Source organism: Geotrypetes seraphini, chromosome 17, assembly GCF_902459505.1.
Source record: "Geotrypetes seraphini chromosome 17, aGeoSer1.1, whole genome shotgun sequence".
Taxonomy (NCBI): Eukaryota; Metazoa; Chordata; class Amphibia; order Gymnophiona; family Dermophiidae; genus Geotrypetes; species Geotrypetes seraphini.
The window spans coordinates 48,183,058-48,202,977 of record NC_047100.1 but is presented as its reverse complement, the minus strand read 5'-3'; the positions used below and the strand labels follow the sequence as shown (position 1 = coordinate 48,202,977).

The window sequence follows — 19,920 nt, the reverse complement described above, 5'->3', positions numbered from 1 at the left end:
CTGAGATTTGGACCGGGATTCCTTTAGAAATTTCAGGTGTAGAGAGGTAGATACTGGGAGTTGTCAGCATAGCGGTGATATTGGAAGCCATGGGAGGGTATTAGAGCACCAAGGGAAAAAGTATAGATGGAGAAAAGATAAGGTCCCAGGATAGAGCCCTGAGGTACACCGACTGATAGCAGATTTGTGGCAGAGGAGGATCCTCCAGAGCTTATGCTAAAAGTGTGATGGGAAAGATTAGAAGAAAACCTTGAGATAACAGAGCCCTGAAATCCAAGTGAAGACAGCATATCGATGAGTAGGTGGTGATTTACAGTGTCAAAGGCTGCAGATAAATCAAGGAGGATGAGGATAAAGCCTTTGGATTTGGTCAGGAACAAGTCATTGGAAACTCTAGTAAGTTCAGTTTCAGTAGAATAAATAGGGTGACAGCCCGATTGAAGCGGGTCGAGGACAGCTTGATATAGTGCTCATTGGAAGGACTCTACTCAAATTTCATCCAAACAGTTTTGGAAGTTTCAATCCTTTCAAACCATATTATCTCAGAAGAGGGGAACCCTCTTTCCTATGAACGCCCATTCTCTAACTCTAACTGCGTGGTTTTTCTCTCTGACCATTTAGGTTCCTTCCAACTTTCTTCTGCAGTATCAGAGACTATCCATGCTTCTAGGATGTCTTCCACTCATGAAAGGCTTATTTCACGCAAAACCTCCTATCAAGCCACCTCTAGTTACTTGGGATTTAAATGTGGTTCTTGAAGACTCCTTTCAAACCACTTCAATTTTGCTTTTTAAAATTTCTTCCTTGGAAGGTTATTTTCTTTGTTGCTCTCATTTCTGCTTGACATGTTAATGAGCTAAAGGCCCTTGTTTCAGAGCCACCTTACATAAGATTCTATCAGAACAGGGTAATCTTTTGGACACATCTGAAATTTCTTCCTAAGGTAGTCTCAGAATTCCACCTGTTTTCTTTCCAAAACTACACACTCAACCTGGAGAAGCACACTTTGGCATACTACCTGGACCGTACCACACATCATAGGAAGTCCTCCCAGCTCTTTATAGTTTTCAATTTTAACAGACAAAGTAAACCATTTCAACTTGGTTGGCGGACTGTATCTCCTTCACATATGCTCAGACTGGGCTGACACTTCAAGGCCTTGTGACAGCCCACAATGTTGGGGCTATGGCTGCCTCTGCTTCTATTCAGGAAATATGCAAAGTGACAACATGGTCCTTAATACATACATTTACCTCTCATTAGTGTTTGGAGCAAAATTCAAGAAGATAGTCATTTTGGACAAACAGTTCTGCAAAATATTTTCACTTCCTGAGTGCCAACTTTTCCTCTGACCCTTTTGGATTATTCAATATTTAAACTCTCCTAGAGTCGTGATCCTGGCAGTTAGGAAGTCCCAGGTGTGAGTGAGAATGTTCTTGAAGAAAATGAAGATATTTGCCTGTAGCTGGTGTTCTCTGGAGGAAGGCACTTGCACGCGGGTGGCCTCAAAGATTTAAAATGACAGTATGCTTGGCAGTGTCTGCACCGAGCTCTATGGGTGATGTCACCCACATGTGAGAATATATGCTACTGTCCTCAGAGAACACCTGCTACAAGTAAATGTAGCAAGGAAGTGGAGTGGAGAAGTGGCCTAGTGGTCGGGGCTTACAGACTCAGCACCCTGAGGTTACAGGTTCAAGCCCAGCGCTGCTCTTTGTGACCCTGGGCAAGTCACTTAACACTCCATTGTCCCAGGTACATTAGTCTTGATTGTGAGCCCACTGAGACAATTATGGAGAAATTCTTGACTACCTGAATATAAACTGCTTAGGCTTTAAGATGTATATAAATACTAAAATAAATAAGTATCTTCATTGTGTGTGGGGGGGGGGAGGGGGAGAGATGGGTAGGAGAGAACCATATGAGCTCCCAGTTCTGGCTGCTGAAATGTGCAGGCGGGGCATTTCAAACAAATTCTGTATTTCACAATTGCAGAGAATTCTTCCAGAAATACTATTTGTAGTAGGCATCATATTAGATAAATAAATGAATGAGCTGTTTTTTTAGGAAGGGCTGTATAAAAGGAGAAGGGGATGTGGTCTATTATATACCATAAGAGTGGGATGTTATTAATGGAGAGGGAAGAGAAGAGTGGAGGATTGGGGCCTGTTTTTGGATTTAGTGTGTTGTTTTTGTGAGGAAAATATGGTGACTCTTGTGTTGGCTTATCTTTCTTCTGGCAGACGAATAACCATGATGAAGAACCTCCTTGCCCCATATGAGCAGCGGCCCTGGGCACAAACCAATTGGATTCTTGTGCGACTATGGAGGGTAAACTTCTTCTGTTTCTCATCTATTCTGTTATATTTACAGTAGCATATAAAGAGATTAGGTTCTTACCTTGCTAATATCTTTTCTAGTAGGCTAATATCATTTCTAGTAAATAAGTGTGTCATTCTGGACGAGTGGAGTTATATCCCAGTGCTCACGAGCCTTGCAGAAGGAATCCACTCTAGATTTTTCCTGAATTCCTCCTACTTCACAGAGGGCTCTGCTGCCCCCTACACTTAGTTCCAAAACAGGCGTGTCCTTTCTAGAACAGATGTGAAGCAGGGATATGGGGGAAACTCCCTAAAGAACAAGTCTGTTCTGCTCTGAAATTATAACAAACATGTTAACCCTTGAACAATCAAACAGCCAAACAATCATGTCAAACAGAAACATTTATGGGGCTCAAATAATACCCCAAAGTATCTTAGGAATAGACTACTCTTCATACCCTTAAGGTCTGACTGGCATCCAACTTGCAGGTGTGAATGAGAACATTATGCGTGAGACAGTAGGCAGGCACAGGAAACAAATGATAGGGCGGGATTCCAGAATGACACACCTATCTACTAGAAAAGATATTGGCAAGGTAAGAACCTAATCCTTTTTTCTAGTGCAATATTATTGGTGTGTCATTCTGGCAAGTGGGATGTACAAAAGCAGTCCCAGAAATCTAGGGCGGGACCACTGTGCCGGCTCTTAACACTGGCAGAATCCTCTCTTGCATCACATCTACTGTGTAAAACTTGGCAAATGTATGTAGAGTGGACCAAGTCACTGCCCTACAAATCTCCTTGGGGGAGACTGCCCTAGCTTCAGCTCACAACAAAGCCACGCTTTATAGTTGAATGTGCCTTTATGGAAACAGGGAATTGTTTCTCTCAAACAATGTATCCTGATGAAATGGCCCTATAGATCCATCTGGAGATTGTGTCCTTGGAAGCCTCACACCACGCCTAGCTGTATTTGTCAGCACAAAAAGATGGTCAGATAACCTGAACTCTTTGGTGACCTCAAGATATCAGAGAAGCACCCTCTTATCCAACTTCTTCAGAATCTGATCCTTTTTCTTGGAACCTGTGGACTGGAATGCTGGCAATCTAACTTCCTGATTGATATGGAACGCCAAAGCCACCTCTAGCAGAAAGGAAGGAATGGTGTTCAGAGACTCTAGCTTCAGTGAATTTAAGGAAAGACTCTGTAAAAGAGAGCCTCTAACTTGAAGTAATGGGCACCATAAAAACCATTTTGAACATCAGGTCCATATATCCTTCAGCGGCTTATATGGAGCCTGGCTGAGGATCTGCAAAACCACGTTAAGATCCCAAGAAGGGAATGGAGGATATACAGTGCTCCCTTTAGAAATCTGGCAATGTTTGGTTGAGATGCCAGCGTAGGTCTGTGGTGTCGAGCTTTAAAACAAGAGGGTCCTGCTACTTGGACTCTAAGGGATGCCATTGTAAGTCCCTTGTCAAGGCTGGCCTGGAGGAAAGCTAACATCACAGAGACTGGAGCAGAGAATGGCTCCTCATTTTCCTGGACACACCAGTGCTAGAATGTTAGCATAGGCAGAAACCATTGTCGGACTTTTAGACCTGAGTAGAGTAGCAATGACTACCTCTTGAGTACCCTTTGCATGCTAATGCCTTGTGCTCAAGAGCCATGCCATAAGAGATTTTTTTATGACCATTGGACACTGAGAAAGAAGGTCTGATTGTACTTGAAGCTTGAGACTGGGACCTGTCCAAAGGCACACTAGATCTGCATACCATGGCCAATCTGGAGCAACAAGAATGCCCTTTACCCGATGGTTTGTGATCCTGTGGAGGAACCGTTCTATCATGCACCATGGAGGCAACACGTACAACAACTCGCTCTACAGCCATGGCTGGACCAGAGCGTCCAGATCCACACTTCCGGTCTCGGACCTTCGATTGAAAAATCTGTCCTCCTTCCTGTTTTGTGCTCTTGCCATGATGTTGAACGTCGGGTGACCCCTGCAACAACAATGGTTTGGAAGGCTGACACAGAAAGCGACCACTCACCTGGATCCAAGGTCCATCTACTGAGGAAATCAGCTTGGACATTGTCCTCTCCCACTATGTGCTCCACTGAGAGTGCCTGAAGATGAAGTTCCACCCATTTGAAAGGGTAGCGGGCTTCCAGACACAGCTGGGCACTCTTGGTACCTCCCTGGCCATTGACATAGGCTACCCCATTAGCACCGTCTGAGAAGACTCGGATCCCCTGACCTTCCAGAGTCTTCTGCAGCTTCTATAAAGCTAGTCAAATGGCTCGAAGTTCCAGTCTGTTGATTGACCAACGGTCTTCACCAGCTGAAGAGACTGGTGTCTGAATTGAGAGTGGGTTTGGATGAGGGAAAACAATTCTTGGTGGTGGTTCTGGATATTTGATACTGTGGACCTTGTGATTTTGCTAAATAGACTGATGGGATGTGGGATTCATGGGTTGGTTTGAGTCTTTTTTTTGTGGCTTGGTTTGAGTCTTTTTTGAGGGGGAGGCAGCAGGAAGTTTTGATGGAAGGAAAACTGTTGAGTCATAGAGAGGTTAAAATAGGGGTGCCTCAGGGATCAGCTTTGTCTGTGGCTTTATTCAGTTTGTATCTTGTACCGCTATGTAGACTGCTTTCAGACCTTGGTATATACTACCTGTAGTCTGGTGTTCTTGGGAGTGCCAGAGTCAGCTTTGTGTGCACTACAGGTGGCTCAGAACTCGGTGGTAAGATGTTTGTTCAAATTGGGTAGATGTGAGTATGTGACAGAATACTTTATAAAGTTGGATTTGTTGAAAGTAAGGAACAGGATATGTTATAAGCTACTGGTAAATATCTTCATGTGCCTACAGAAGCTGGCTCCCAAACACCTGATCCAGAGTATCTTGTCACGTGAGTTGTTGCAATTTCTTTGGTCTACTGACCATTTTGATATGTTAATTCCATCGGTGCGAGACTGAGGCTATCATCATCTAGGAATAGTGTTTTCCATTATATTGGTCCCAGGGAATGGAACAACCTTCCAAAATATGTTCGCCAACAGCAGACTATACAGAATTTTAAGAAAGCACTTATAAGACCCTTGTTTTGCCAAATTAAATATAGGGTCTAAGATTGGTTTAGGGAAGAGGAGTGGAGACTGGTCACTGTTGTATTCTATGGTCTGGTCAGTTTTATTGATTATAATGATGATTGTTGTTGAGGCGACCTGTATGTTATGTAATTTTATACGTAAGCGTGTATTTTGTTTTATAGTGATGTTTGTAGTCGATGTGATTTGTATGTTAAATGTAATGTGATATTTTGTATGTAAATGTGTAACTCGCCCTGGATAAGGACGGGGGATAAACAAACAAACAATTACCTAGGAAGCTATACATAGGGATATTCCCTTGGTTAGTGACTGGGAGCAGAGCTATCAGTCCATGTTGACCCATGCTTCCAGTGTCCAGGGCAGAGACCTCTGCAAAGAGCCCATCTGAGGAGACCATGATAGCAATGCATTGTGGAGAGGGCGCATGTGAGCTTTCACCTAGGGAACCACATCTGTTTTGGCTGCGAAGGAACCTAGAATTTGGAGATAGTGCCACACTGATAAAGCTGGATTGGATAGCAAGCTCATTATTTGAGAGCAAAGCTTCTGTCTTCATGTGTCTGGCCGTCACCATATTGAGCAAGCCACTCGGATATTCTAGGGCCTGGGTCAGAGACAGGTGGCTCTTTCGGAAATTTACTATCCAACCCAGTCTCTCCAGAACTCGGATCACCTGAGACACCACTTGCTATCCTTCAGTGAATGCTGGATCCCTGATCAGCCAGTTGGCTAGGTATGGATGAACTTGTAAGCCCATCTTTCACAGGTAGGCAGCCACTACCACTCTCACCTTGGTGAAAGTGTGAGAAGCAGTCGCTAGGCCAAGAAATAGTAATGGTTTTCTAGAACATGAAACCTCAGGAACTTTCTGTGGTCCGGGAATATTTAAATAGGCCTCTGTCAGATTCAGAGAGGCTAGGAATTCCCCTGGAGCTACCGCCACTATGACAGAATGAACTGTCTCCATTCAAAGGAATGGAACCTTGAGCGCTGCATTAATGTGAGAAGATCCAGAATGGGTCGTTGATCATCTGAGCCTTTCTTTGGTATGATGAAGTATATGGAGTATCTGTCCAAGCCCAAGTCTTTGGGTGGCACAGGTTCTATGACCTGAATCTCAACTTTCTCACTGTGGCCTCCACTTTGTCTACTTTTTACTGGTCACCTTGCAGAGGAGTCTACAAAGCAGTCCATTAAGATCCGGGCAAATTCCAGCTTGTAACCACTCTGCATGATTTCCAGAACCTAGTGGTCTGAGGCTATCTGAGCTCAGGTCTGCATAAAGTCTAAGAGCCTATCTTGAGAGGGACCACTTTGGACCTGGCGTCATTGTGCCTTTTTGGAGGATGACACAGGCTGAGAACTGGAGGCCTGGTTCTGTCTGGATCTGAGAGTCCTTTGTCTTTATCCCTGGAAGGATCTCTGGGAAGTGGCTCCTGAGTACTGTTGAGCCTGTCTGGAACCATGAAAATTAGAGTACCCTGAGCCTCTAGAAGTTCTGGGTCTGCTGTTGGGCAAAAATTTTAGATGACGATCTTCTATTGTGATAATGAGATCATCCAGTTCTTTGCCAATCAACATACGCCCTTTGAAGGGAAGTTACTGAGAGTCGCTTTGGAGGTGGAGTAATGGTTACTTCAGATGGGAAGACTAGATGGGCCATTTGGCCTTTATCTGCCATTATGTTTCTATGTTTCTATCAGACCATTGTCTGATCCAGAGCTTCCTGCGGGCTGAGATTGAATAAGCCAAAGTTTGCTTATGACTCTGATGATGTTGTATAGAGTATCTGCTAAGTAATCCATTCCTGCTAGTAGGAACTGGGGTAAAGGCTTGTCACTCTCACGCTGAAGACTCTGTGACCTAGTATGACAGGCATGAGTCACAAAGGTTGCCTAAATGACTGCTTTGATTCCTAAAGCCAAAGCCTCGAACAACCTCTTGAGAACCACATCCAATCTGTGATCCTGCGTATCCTTTAACACCACACCTCCCTTGCTCAATAGGAAGGTGTGCTTTGTAACTGCACTACCAAGGAAACTACCTTGGTCTGAGTGAACATCAGATACAGCCGAGTCATAGGCCTGGAAAATTTAAGGGACCCTTCCGGAGCGTCCCAATGCTCTGTGACTAATACATTAATGTCAGGATGCCAGGGAAACATAGAAGACTGTGCTCTCATTCCACTCATATTAGAAGAGGAAGCAGAGGGGATCTGCTTGGAGTCCAAATTTAACTCCTGAAGTGAATCAGTAATTGGGTCCAACAGAAGGTTTAATAACCAGAGAACCATGGGATCATCTCCTGGATTGAGAGCTACCATAAGGTCTAACGAGCCTGATTGCAACCCTGCATCCCCTGAGATAGTAATGGCATAGTAAGAGACCCATTATCATTCGAATCTCCCTCAGAAGGGTCCCCCAGAGCCTGGTGAGCTGAAGTCAGTGAGATAGATGCACCTAGGGAACCCCTGCCCCTTCATGTGCTGTCTGAAGTGCTGCCAGATTTCCCCTTGGAAGGTCGGCTGACCTGAAAGACTCTCCATATGAAATTAACAAATTCTGGCAAGAATGCCATACTAGACAGCACCAAGTCTCCTGTAGAGATCTCTAGCTTGCATCTCTTGGACTCCGTGGGCTCCACACACCTGTGTTTAGAACAACCGTCATTCTGGGGCCCAGAAAGGAAAATTTCCACAACCAACAGGCTTCCCACCCGATCTTCGGCCCTAGAGAGCAAAGGAGAGGAGACTAAGACAGCATTCCCCCCTCTCCTTCACGTCCTGTGTGCCATGTGGCGCAAGGATGTTCTTCGGGCGCCCATCCAATACAAATCTGGGATGAATTAGGGTCAAAAAAGCCTGAGGATTCCATCCTTGTCAGTTTTGAGGCAAAATGAAATGATTTGAAGTTTCTGGAGAACTTTGAAAAAAAATCGGGAACTCTAAGATGGCCACCACAGCAGCATTTTGGTGCCCCAAAATGCCTCAAAAATGGTAAAACAAAACTTAAAAACTAGCAATTGTAAGATTTTAGAGGAGGGGGGAGCATCAGGGAATAAGCAGCAACCTTTAAAAACACCATTTGCAAACCCCCCACCCCCTGTTTTTCCTCATAGTGTAGCAGCCTTACTCACTTTGACCTGTGCTGGCAATGTGCGGCAGCCTGCCTCAGCTCCAAAAGTAGCTGAATCTGGGAGAAGAAATCACTGTCTCAAAAAGAACATCCTTTCAGTGCTGAATCTTCAGGTACAAGTCTGACCGGTTTCTGACTAGGCCTCCAACCCCCATGGACTGTGGTTACGCAAAAAGGGGAGGAGGCAAAATGCAGCTGGCACCCTGCAAAATCCCGCTGAGCTCCTTACAGATGCATAACAGTCTGCGTTCTCAAACCCCTGCAAGCAGTAGGTGAGTAATGCTACCAGGGGACGGCTCCAAGGTCCAAAAAGGCTTCTACAGGCTGGCTAACAGGTACCACAAGGGTGGTCTGTCAGCTGTAGTCCTCAGCTGACCATTCAACTTGGGGAGCTTTTGGCAGCGAAAGATGAAGAAAGTATATTAAAAAATGGCAAAAAAAATTAATAAGCAGATCAGAAACACTCCTTCAGAAAAAACTGTAGGGGGCAGCAGAGTCCTCTGTGAGGTAGGAGGATTTCAGAAAAAATCTGGTGTGGATTCCTTCTGTAAGTTCATGAGTACTGGGCTATATGTGGGTAATTCTGTAAGTGGTGCCTCTTTGTAGGCACCATGATACTGTTTGATGAGAACTTTTTCTGTAATGGCACCTGGGCTTCCAGATCCAATCACAGTATACTGCTATTGACACCAGCCATAGATCTGATGTAAATGCAGGACTCTTCCAACTTACTGTCTTCTGTAATTTGGTCAGTAAATGGCAGCCCCATCCATATTGCACTCTTGTGAACCCACTCTCCCTTGCAGTCACACACTATGCCATGTACCACGTAGTTTTATGGAAAAGTGCTTAGGTGTTTTGCTGCCATTTACTCGTGTAACTGTACACGGGGGTGGGGGGGGGGGATTCATCAAGCAGTGTTAGGGCCTTGTCATGTTTTTTGAGCCTTAACACAATGTAAATAGCCCTAAAACTGCTTGACCAAAAATACCAAAGTGATATGTAAGTCTCCACAAGGGAGGTAGTAATGAGATACAAAATATACAAATGAATATTTTACATCTCTTTACTATGCAAATACCCTTATACCATAAGTCACACTAGGGCCCAAAAATCAAAGTAAAATAACCCCAGCTATTTGCTGGGATTGTTTTACAGTCTGAGGGCATTGGGCCACATAGTAATGATCTAGTACTCTTGGGCTGACAGAGCTGGGTTCCCCTCCGGCCTCTGATTTTAAACACCCCTCTTGGCTACAATAGCTCTTGCCACCACCTCCCACAGGGGCGATCTTTGGTGGTCTGGGGGAGGTTTTCAGGCTAGAGTGATGCCCTGCATGCAAAATGGTGCCCCTAGTGGTAGTTGTACTATTTTGCAGGTAGCACCAGATTGGGCAGTTGCAACTGGGCATCGCTTCTGCTGTAGACCCCTCCCCAATCACCATTGATTGTAAAGGTAGCCCCTGTAGAGGTTGGGGGGGAGGCTTGAGGCTGTAGGAAGGACCCAGTTCTTTTGGCCCGGGGGCATTGAACTTTGCCTTTGCTGCCCAGTGCTCCCAGGCTGTGAGAATAATGCTGTAGTATTGGGCGCCCGCAGGTTGCTGAATCCCATGGGGAATTAAGATATGGTAAAAGGTGAACTTTTATCACACCCTAACGAATTCCCCCTTTTAAACCTGTGCAAGTGATTGTATTCTATACACTAAAGTCCTTAAGTGGTGCATAAATGTGGATGCCCTTTTTATATTATCCTCATTGCTAAATCCATATTGAAGTATTTGCCTCTGTTTAATTTATTTCCAAAGGCAGTAATAACTGATACACTTTCAAACTATCATTAAAATGCTCTCTTATTGGTTTTGAATTATAAGGGATGTGCACCTCCAAGTCAATGCTTTTTCCCTCTTCTCCAGCATCTCTTCTTCCTAGTTCTCATCTGTCCTCAAATAGTAAGAGAAAAAGAGAAGATATTTCTCCTCCTCCTTTTCTCCTGAGGACACTGGCACCAGGGTAGTCAGTCACTGAACAAAATGATGCCCAGGATAAGGGTCACTTTTCCTGCTGCTCCTCTCTCTTGGGCCTCTGTGCTTGTGGACATAGACTGACTCAAAAGGGCCGTATAGTTTCTGGTCAGTCACCCTGGTCACCCTCCCCTTCCAATGATCTTGAATGGCAGAAACTTTTTGGCTTATCTACCTTATCCTATATTTTTCATGTTGGCTCATATCAAGAATAATACGTGTATGGCTCATCCCGCCTCCCCTCGTACTATCAGTATTGTAATCTTTTCTTTTAATGTGCACCACAGGGTTGTGGATTTGGCTATAGATACACACGTCTTCCTCATCTGCTTAAAACAAAGCCAGAGGATGGTAATCTGCCAAGTCTTCAGAGTAAGTAAAACTGATACTGCAATTTTCATGATCCTGTATGAGGTATGGAATTTGTTTAAAATTACCAACTTAAAGGTCCATATAATAGATACACTCGATAGATTGTGACCCCACTGGGACAGACAGGGAAAAATGCTTTGATTACCTGAATAAATTCATGTAAACTGTTCTGTTCTTCCTTGGGAGAACGGTAAAAAAAATTGAATAAATAAATCAGAAAAGGTCAAAGGAAGAGCAAATGGCTAAATATTATTGTAAAATAACTTGTCAAAACCAAACATGGAAAGAAGGACCAACAGAAGAAAATAGGAAAACCCCTAAACATTAGCCAATTAGATACACAATGGTAATAAGTCGTCAAGACAGAATCTGAGGAAAGACTTGCTATTTTTCTGGATCTATAGGTTTCTCCTTCCATTCTTTTCATGTGCCTCGTTTTCACTACTTTTTTAGTTAGTTCTCATATTTTCTTCCCAGTTACCTTTCCTTTCCTCCTTACTTTTCCTACATTTCCTTCCTTCCTTTTGCTCGTTTTTATCTCCGTGCTTTTTCCAGTCTCTTTCAAGAAGCAAATTCTTTGACAACATAAAATCACAGGAAGGCCAAAGACCTATGTAATATTGCTATGTATTAACTAGATGACATTGCATCTCTAGTAGCATAAAATAGTAGAAATGTTTTTACTGTAATTACAATAGCAAGAAATAAAACTAATTTCTTACTATAGAATCAACATTTGCTGAAGATAATAAGCAGATCAATTGTAATTTAATATAGCCACTCATAAACCCTTCTCTGCTCTTGGATTAAGTCCTTATCTTATCAATCAAACCCTAACTAGTAAATCCAGAGCAAAGGGAGGAAAATATAATGGCTATTTTATTTTTTATACTTGCGTATTCCACCACATTTTTAATAGGCTGCCATGTCCAGGTTCATTTGAGCCAAAGGGCCACTTCACTCCTTGGCTATTTTTTCCTCGTAGTCTCTTTTGGCCCCTCTTACCGCCTTATGGCACCTGCTTTGATGTTGTTTGTGCTTTTTCCAGTTTTTATCCGTTTTTGATCTTTTCCATTCTTTAAACGAAGTCTTCTTGTCTCTGATCGCTTCCTTCACCACTACAGTGAGCCATGCCGGTTCCTTGTTCTTTTTCCTCTTGGATCCCTTGTTGATACGTGGTATATATAGATTTTGCACCTTGGTGACTGTGTCCTTAAAAATGGACCATGCTTGCTCTAGCGTTTTTACAGTGCTTATCCTTTTCTTAATCTTCTTCCCCACCATGAGTCTCATCCCTTCGTAATTCCCTTTTTGGAAGTTTAGTGCCGTGGCTGTAGTTCTGAATCGATGTTTTGCCCCTGTGTCCAGGTTGAAGTGGATCACATTGTGATCACTGCTTCCCAGCGTCCCTTCTACTTCTGCACCTTGCGCCGTTCCTCGTAGTCCATTTAGAATTAAGTCCAGAATTGCATTTACTCTCGTATTATCCTTGACAAGTTGTTCCAGGAAGCAATCACCTACAGCATCCAGGAACTTGGTCTTCCTACTGCAGCTGGAGGTGCCTAGGTTCCAATCTATCCCCAGATAATTGAAGTCACCCATGATAACTGCGTTGCCTCCCTTGCAGTTGCGTTTAATCTCGTCTTGTCATTTCTCCATCAATTTCTTCGGACTGCCCTGGGGGTCGGTAGTAGATGCCGATCTTCATTTCTGTTCTATTTGTTCCCAGAATTTTGACCCATAGAGACTCTACCTTATTTTTCGTTTCTGGCGTGTTCTCTCCAATAGACTCAGTTCCTTCTTTGACATATAGGGCAATACCCCTACCTTTTTGACCTACTCTGTCTCTGCAGTATAGCTTTTATCCCAGTAGCATAGTGTCCCAGACGTTTTCCTCATTCCACCATGTTTCCGTGATGCTGATGATGTCAAGATTATCTTTTTGTGCCATAGCTTCCAATTCCCCCATCTTATTCCTTAGGCTCCTTGCATTCGTGTACATACACTTGAGTTTGCAGCCTGTTACTTTCTTGCATTTCCTTCCCTCTTGTGTCACTTTCGATCCATCAGGATCAGTCATATGGGTCATGTCAATGTGGATGCTGCTGACAAAATGAACTTGTAACATTTTCTGGAAAAGTCTCTTCCAAGTATGCATCTTGCAGTTTTCCCCACCATATTGTAGTTTAGCTTCTGTCCAAACTGTACCTAGAATATAGCCATCATCTGTCATTAAAACATGTGCTATATATGTACAGTATGTTTTAGTCCTGAGTTTGTTTTAATGGGAAAGGGGAAGGAGTTTATCACTTTTTTAGCTTAAGATTTTTAATGACTAAAAATGTCACAAACTATTAATAATGGCATTATATTGTTCTTTTGTTGTTTTCTGTATGGAGCTTACTGCTCACCCCAACTATAGGGATGGAGAGGGTGTGAATTTTATTTAAGGGATCTCATAGAGATGGAAATAGAAACTGAATTGCTGTAAAAATGTACTTCTGTAGCACCTGGTAGACTGGTATAGTCCTTACGAATTGGTTATATACCTCATTGCTACTAGCAGGTGGAGACTGAGAACAAACTTGTATATCAGGATAGCTTCCCCTCTTGCAATCCGGTAATATTGGAATTTTGTTTTGGACTCCTGGGTTCCCCTTTTGTGCCAGATAGAGCTTGGATGGGTTGCATTGCCCTCACGATCTACTGGTCGATCACGATCGACCTTTTGGACACCCCTGATCTAAACTGTTCCCACACCTTGCCAGCTGAGGAAAAGAGAGTAAAGGAAAGTCCTGACTTGATATTCTAAACTGTTCCCGCACCTTGCTGGCTGAGGACATTTCGAAGAATATGAGAAAATAATTAGCACATAAACCAAATGATCAGTGGTTAAATGTTACAGTGTCCTTTGAGAAGTTGTCCTTACCTGTGTTACACTGTATTCTGCAAAATATATTGTGCTAAAAATAAGGATCCTGAGACAGGCCATTTAAGCCAAACATGTGCGTGTCGAGCTACCGCACAAATAAAGCAGAGTTCTGGAATAAACGAGGACACTTGTGTTTTGAAAGTCTCCACTGTTTGCTTGTACCCCAAAATTTCCCATCAAATGGTGATTTTTCATACATAGTAACATACATAGTAACATACATAGTAGATGACGGCAGATAAAGACCCGAATGGTCCATCCAGTCTGCCCAACCTGATTCAATTTAAATTTTTTTTTTTTTTTCTTAGCTATTTCTGGGCAAGAATCCAAAGCTTTACCCGGTACTGTGCTTGGGTTCCAACTGCCGAAATCTCTGTTAAGACTTACTCCAGCCCATCTACACCCTCCCAGCCATTGAAGCCCTCCCCTGCCCATCCTCCTCCAAACGGCCATACACAGACACAGACCGTACAAGTCTGCCCAGTAACTGGCCTAGTTCAATATTTAATATTATTTTCTGATTCTAAATCTTCTGTGTTCATCCCACGCTTCTTTGAACTCAGTCACAGTTTTACTCTCCACCACCTCTTTCGGGAGCGCATTCCAGGCATCCACTACCCTCTCCATAAAGTAGAATTTCCTAACATTGCCCCTGAATCTACCACCCCTCAACCTCAAATTATGTTCTCTGGTTTTACCATTTTCCTTTCTCTGGAAAATATTTTGTTCTACGTTAATACCCTTCAAGTATTTGAACGTCTGAATCCTATCTCCCCTGTCTCTCCTTTCCTCTAGGGTATACATATTCAGGGCTTCCGGTCTCTCCTCATACGTCTTCTGGCGCAAGCCTCCTATCATTTTCGTCGCCCTCCTCTGGACCGCCTCAAGTCTTCTTACGTCTTTCGCCTCAAGTCTTTTCTTCTCTTAACTGTCTACTATGTGCCTCAAAAATCTGATCTTGTAAAAAAAGTTTGGTTTATTGACCAGTTTGTTGTGATTCTTGCAGAGCCGTGTCCCTCCCAGCTGTTGCAACAACACATGGCCAACCTTCTGCTTAGCAATCATGAGATGGCACCCAGGTTTCTGAACAGTGTCCTCAACCAGCTTAACTGGGCATTTTCCGAGTTCATTGGCATGATTCAGGAGGTAAGTGTCCTGCTTGAGAGAGATAGCAAACATCTGCTTTGAGCTTAAACCAGAAGAATCTATAAATTTCTCAAAGGTTAATATCTTCTGAGACCGTTTTTTGTAATTGTTTTAAAGAGTTCCTTAATATCCCTAAAGCTAATGAGATTGTCTTCTTATTTATATTTCCTCTAGCTCTCAATTTGTGAACGAGACAGGAGGATTTTGCTCTTTAGAGCAGGGATCTCAAAGTCCCTCCTTGAGGGCCACAATCCAGTCGGGTTTTCAGGATTTCCCCAATGAATATGCATTGAAAGCATTGTATGCACATAGATCTCACGCATATTCATTGCGGGAATCCTGAAAACCCGACTGGATTGCGGCCCTCAAGGAGGGACTTTGAGACCGCTGCTTTAGAGGGAGGGAACCTTAATCTTACTAGATGCATTAAGTGAGACATGCAATAAAAAAAACATTTCTGTGGAACACATTGCCAGGGTTCCCATTCCTCCCCGATATAGGTGATTGCCAGTTCCTTCTCCCTAGCCTTCATGTAGGAGGTTTTCCGATCCAGATCGGCATGTAATATTTGATACAGAGCCGAAATACACCTCCTTTGCACCGGTGCCCCCAACATCAATTCAAATGGAGAGCACTGGAAAGCAGTAGGGTCCACTACCCTAGCTCTGACATAATTTTTCACTTGTAAATAGGGAAATAAATCCCCTGGCTCCAACTGATCAAGTTTCAAGTTTATTAGGTGACTTGATTAATCGCTTAATCAAACATTCTAAGCGATGTACACTATAAAATTTACAATTATTAGAAAACAATACAATACATACAAATACTTAAATAGCAGTAAATTGCTCCTAATTTTAACATTACTAAACATAGGGTAAGGAGGGATGAAATACAATTCATAAAGTAAAGAAGAAACATTGAGGGAAAATACAAAAGGGAAATAGGTAACACAGGTATAACAAAAGTAAAATATAATACTCCAATAATAAAATTATGTTGTAAAGGCATCTTTAAAAAGGAAGGTTTTTAATTCAGTTTTAAATTTTCCAAACTCTTTCTCCTCCCGTAAAAAAATAGGGAGGGCGTTCCAAGTCTGTGGTGCTGTACATGAAAAAATAAATTGTCTCCTCGTATTAATAATTTTAATGAAGGAATAGATAGCAGATTTTGTTCGCTAGATCGTAGAATTCTCATTGTAGAATATGGAATAAGTAACCTAAATAAAAATGCAGGGGTCTTATTGTTTAGAGTTTTAAAAATAATTATGCATAACTTATAAGTGATTCTATGAATAACAGGGAGCCAATGCGCCTTTTTGAGGAGAGGTGTTACATGATCAAATTTTTTAGACTTAGTTATTAATTTTATAGCTGTATTTTGTATAATTTGTAGACGTTTAATTTCATATAGCGCAATTCCTTTGAATAAAGAATTGCAGTAATCAATTTTAGACATCACCAAAGAGTGAATCAATATAGTAAGTGCCTTGGGACAGAGAAATTTAGAGATGGAACGAATTTTACGTAACCTATAAAAGGTAGTTTTCACAATGTTACTAATATGATCATGATAATTGAGTTTATTATCAAAGATTACTCCTAAAATTTTTGCATTTTTAACTAATTGTAGGGGAGTGTTATGAATTGAAATTGGAGAAACAAGAGGAAAACTATCCTTCCAAGGAAATAGCATAACATTAGTTTTTTTGATATTGAGGGCCAGTCTGTTTTTATCTAGCCAATGATGAACTTGATCGAGTTTTCCGTTAATGACCGAAATTTCACTTATGTTATTGTTATTTAAGGGGTGCAATAATTGTATATCATCGGCATAGGCAAAAACATGAAATCCTATGGATTGGCATAGTGTCATCAGTGGTGCTAGAAAAATATTAAAAAGCAAAGGTGAAAGAATAGATCCTTGTGGAACCCCATGAGAAATCTGAGAAGGTAGAGATGAAGATAGTGAGCCTGAATCTCAGGGAACCCTTTAATAGTCTCCCGCTCCAAAATCTGGCCAAAGCAGTGTAATCCCCTGCGCTCCCAGCGTTTAAAGATGCCCCCCTCTCTCCCCAGTCAGAAATCAGCCGTAAACAAAATAGGAAGAAAATGGAGCTCCTGAACCTTGCCCAATAACAACTGGGATGCTCCCACACTCGCAACGCCTACCGAGTGAAGGGATTGGCAAATAGCAACCAAATCCTTTTCCCCTAATCCCACCCACGGGAGATATCGTAATACGCCAATTCCCCTAGGCCCTGCTAACAGCCCTTGTTCCACCTGCACCCATAATTTGACTGGAATGGCATGCCAATCTACAACTGCCCTAACCTATATTGTTCCAAATTGGGACTACCCAAGCCCCCCTATGCCTTGAATTTAAACATTGTAGGTATGGGTGGTATTCTAAACCTCCCTTAAATGCCTTGTATCAAATGAATGATTATTGTTTTTCTTCACGGCCCTCAGAGATGCCACCAAGGGTTCAGATGATCATAACCCCTGGCTTTATGCACCCAATCGTCACCGGGTCGATATTAGTGTAAAACTAGTACAAATCTTAGGGTGAACTGCTTTAGTTTACTTATATTTTAACTTAGACTAATAAATATTGATAAGAAGTGTTAAATCAATACTTAGCTTAACCGGGATGGTGGTTGACAAGGGATATAAAAGCCAACATATTTCACCTGTAGAGGAGGTTTCCTCAGGGCTACTATCCCTTTCTAATACTGGCTACTCACGACGTGACCACCCGATCTAAGTTCAATTCCCTCTCAGGCGCCACCTTCAGATGCTTAGAAAATAAAATCCCCACCCCGGCTTTCTTCTTTTCAAACCATGCCCAAGTCTTAAAGGGATACTCCCAAAACTGAATGAGTTTTTCCCCAGCTTTCACAAAATGAGTTTCCTGAACAAAACATATATCAAAACACAGGCATTTGGCTTCCTTCAACTACAGTTGCCATTTGTGAGGCATATTGAGCCCCTTAACATTCAAACTTCCCACTCGTAACTTTTGCCTCCCCATCATCCTCCAAGTTATTCCCGCCACAACCCTTCCCTTGTCCCCACCCCCTCTAGCCACAACCCAACCAGGCCCTCCTTCCCACCAACCCTCAACCCCACATTCCCAACTCCCTGCATGGCTTCAAATGACTCCACCAACCTGCAATGACACCCTCCATAAACCCCCTCCCCCTCCTCACACATCCCTCCAGCTTACCAGACACTCCCCCAAATCATCAATTTCCCCTCACACAACCAACCCCATGCAAACTCCCTCTGTCTCTAATGAGACCAAAGATAAGTCCAGAACCCATCAAACGTAATAGCAAAGAAAGTCCTCCGGAGATGTCCTATTCAGGTGCCACTGGGTTCTGTTCGATCTGTCACTGACTCTCCCTCCACTGGACCCACACTACACTGCCCTCACCCCCGAGTCGGTACCTTATTCCACCGAAATCTCTCCAACTTGTGCACTGCCTGCTTCCCTGGGATAGGATCTCCTGGGACCAGCCAACCCTCCTTCCGCAATAAAGTACTCGGCTCCACCACCGTAGGCACTCTCTTATGAACACCATTGAGGGTGACTATCAGCCCAAAGGGAAACAGCCACTGATACCGAGCATTCTTTAGTTTCAGCACTTCCAACCACGGCCAGAACTCCCTTTACTTCTGCAAAGTTATAGCAGACAGGTCCTGAAAAATCTTAATTTTATGGCCTTTCCAGGTGATGACCTCCCCCCCCCCCCAAGTCCCTGGCCTTTCTCACCAAGCACTCTTCATCTGGAAAGTGGTGAATGCATGCTATTATGTCCCTCGGGAGATCACTTTTCTTCGGGCCTAGCATCCAAGGGCCCTATCCACCTGCAATGGGCGAGGGACCACTTTGGACGACTCCTCCTCCATAAACATGGTGTGGTAAAGTTCCTGCACTACCACTGTTTCCATATTCCTCTGTGTACGGGACACCACGGATGCGTACATTGTTTCTTCTAGATCTATTCTCCAGGTCCTCCACCTTAGAATAATAATCCGCTATATCCTTCTGTAGTAGTGAGCGCTTGCACAGCCTCTTCCTGGTCCTCGATCCTCCGCTCCGTGTCCTCCACTCGCCCCAGCAGATCTGCAAAATCCTGTCTGATTTCCTTAACGGCATCTTTACTTTTCCCTTTCACAGCCACAACTTCATTTTTGATATCAAAGGCCCACTGTTGTAAATCCACCTTCGTAACAGCCGCTGCCAAAGACGCACGCCTCAGCCTCGGGGAACGTCCCCTTTCTGATTCTTCCTCTGAAGCGTTCTCTCTCGACTCGTGCGCGAACATGCTGGAGGTCCCGTGCACAAGTTGGAGGCCTCCTGATACGCTTCCACTCTCCATTGGCCTGCCTGGCCTTGAATTTCTTTTTAGACAGCATTAGCCAACGCTCCCAACTTTCCAGTGCGCAATATCTTACTTTAGCACAGCAAAAGCTCCAATAGCAGGGGAGAATGGGAGGCCAAACACTTCGTGGAGTCAGAGCAAAGTCTCTAACCCTCCATCTTGGTCAGTGATATCACCAGAAGCTCTTTATATTTTATTCTTTTTTTTTTTTTTTTTTAATATCTTTATTCCTTTTTACATTATACAAACAAGTGTACAATAAATCAAGTCATACTATACATTCTTCACTTGAAACTTTACAATCATCTTATACCATAAATTACCTCCCCTCCCTCCCTTTCCAAATATTTTTGTAACTACTCATCCTAATGTCATAAAACCCACCCATCCACCCTCCCATCCTATACATACTAAATGGGGATAAATTCATTTATTTATTATAGTAATCAATTAATGGTCCCCACACATCTTTAAATTTCTTATAATATCCT

At 43.0% G+C, this 19,920-nt stretch overlaps 1 protein-coding gene across 4 annotated transcripts in view; it reads left to right on the top strand.

Moving 5' to 3' along the window:
* The window catches only part of RNF123 (ring finger protein 123), a 363,039-nt gene that overhangs the window by 255,752 nt on the left and 87,367 nt on the right, over positions 1-19,920 (top strand). For all 4 annotated transcript variants that reach the window (XM_033926520.1, XM_033926519.1, XM_033926522.1 and 1 more), the window contains exons 30-32: positions 2,244-2,331; positions 10,877-10,961; positions 14,900-15,039. In XM_033926520.1, coding sequence (XP_033782411.1) covers positions 2,244-2,331; positions 10,877-10,961; positions 14,900-15,039 — 313 coding nt within the window. The remainder of the gene's footprint in view (positions 1-2,243; positions 2,332-10,876; positions 10,962-14,899; positions 15,040-19,920) is intronic.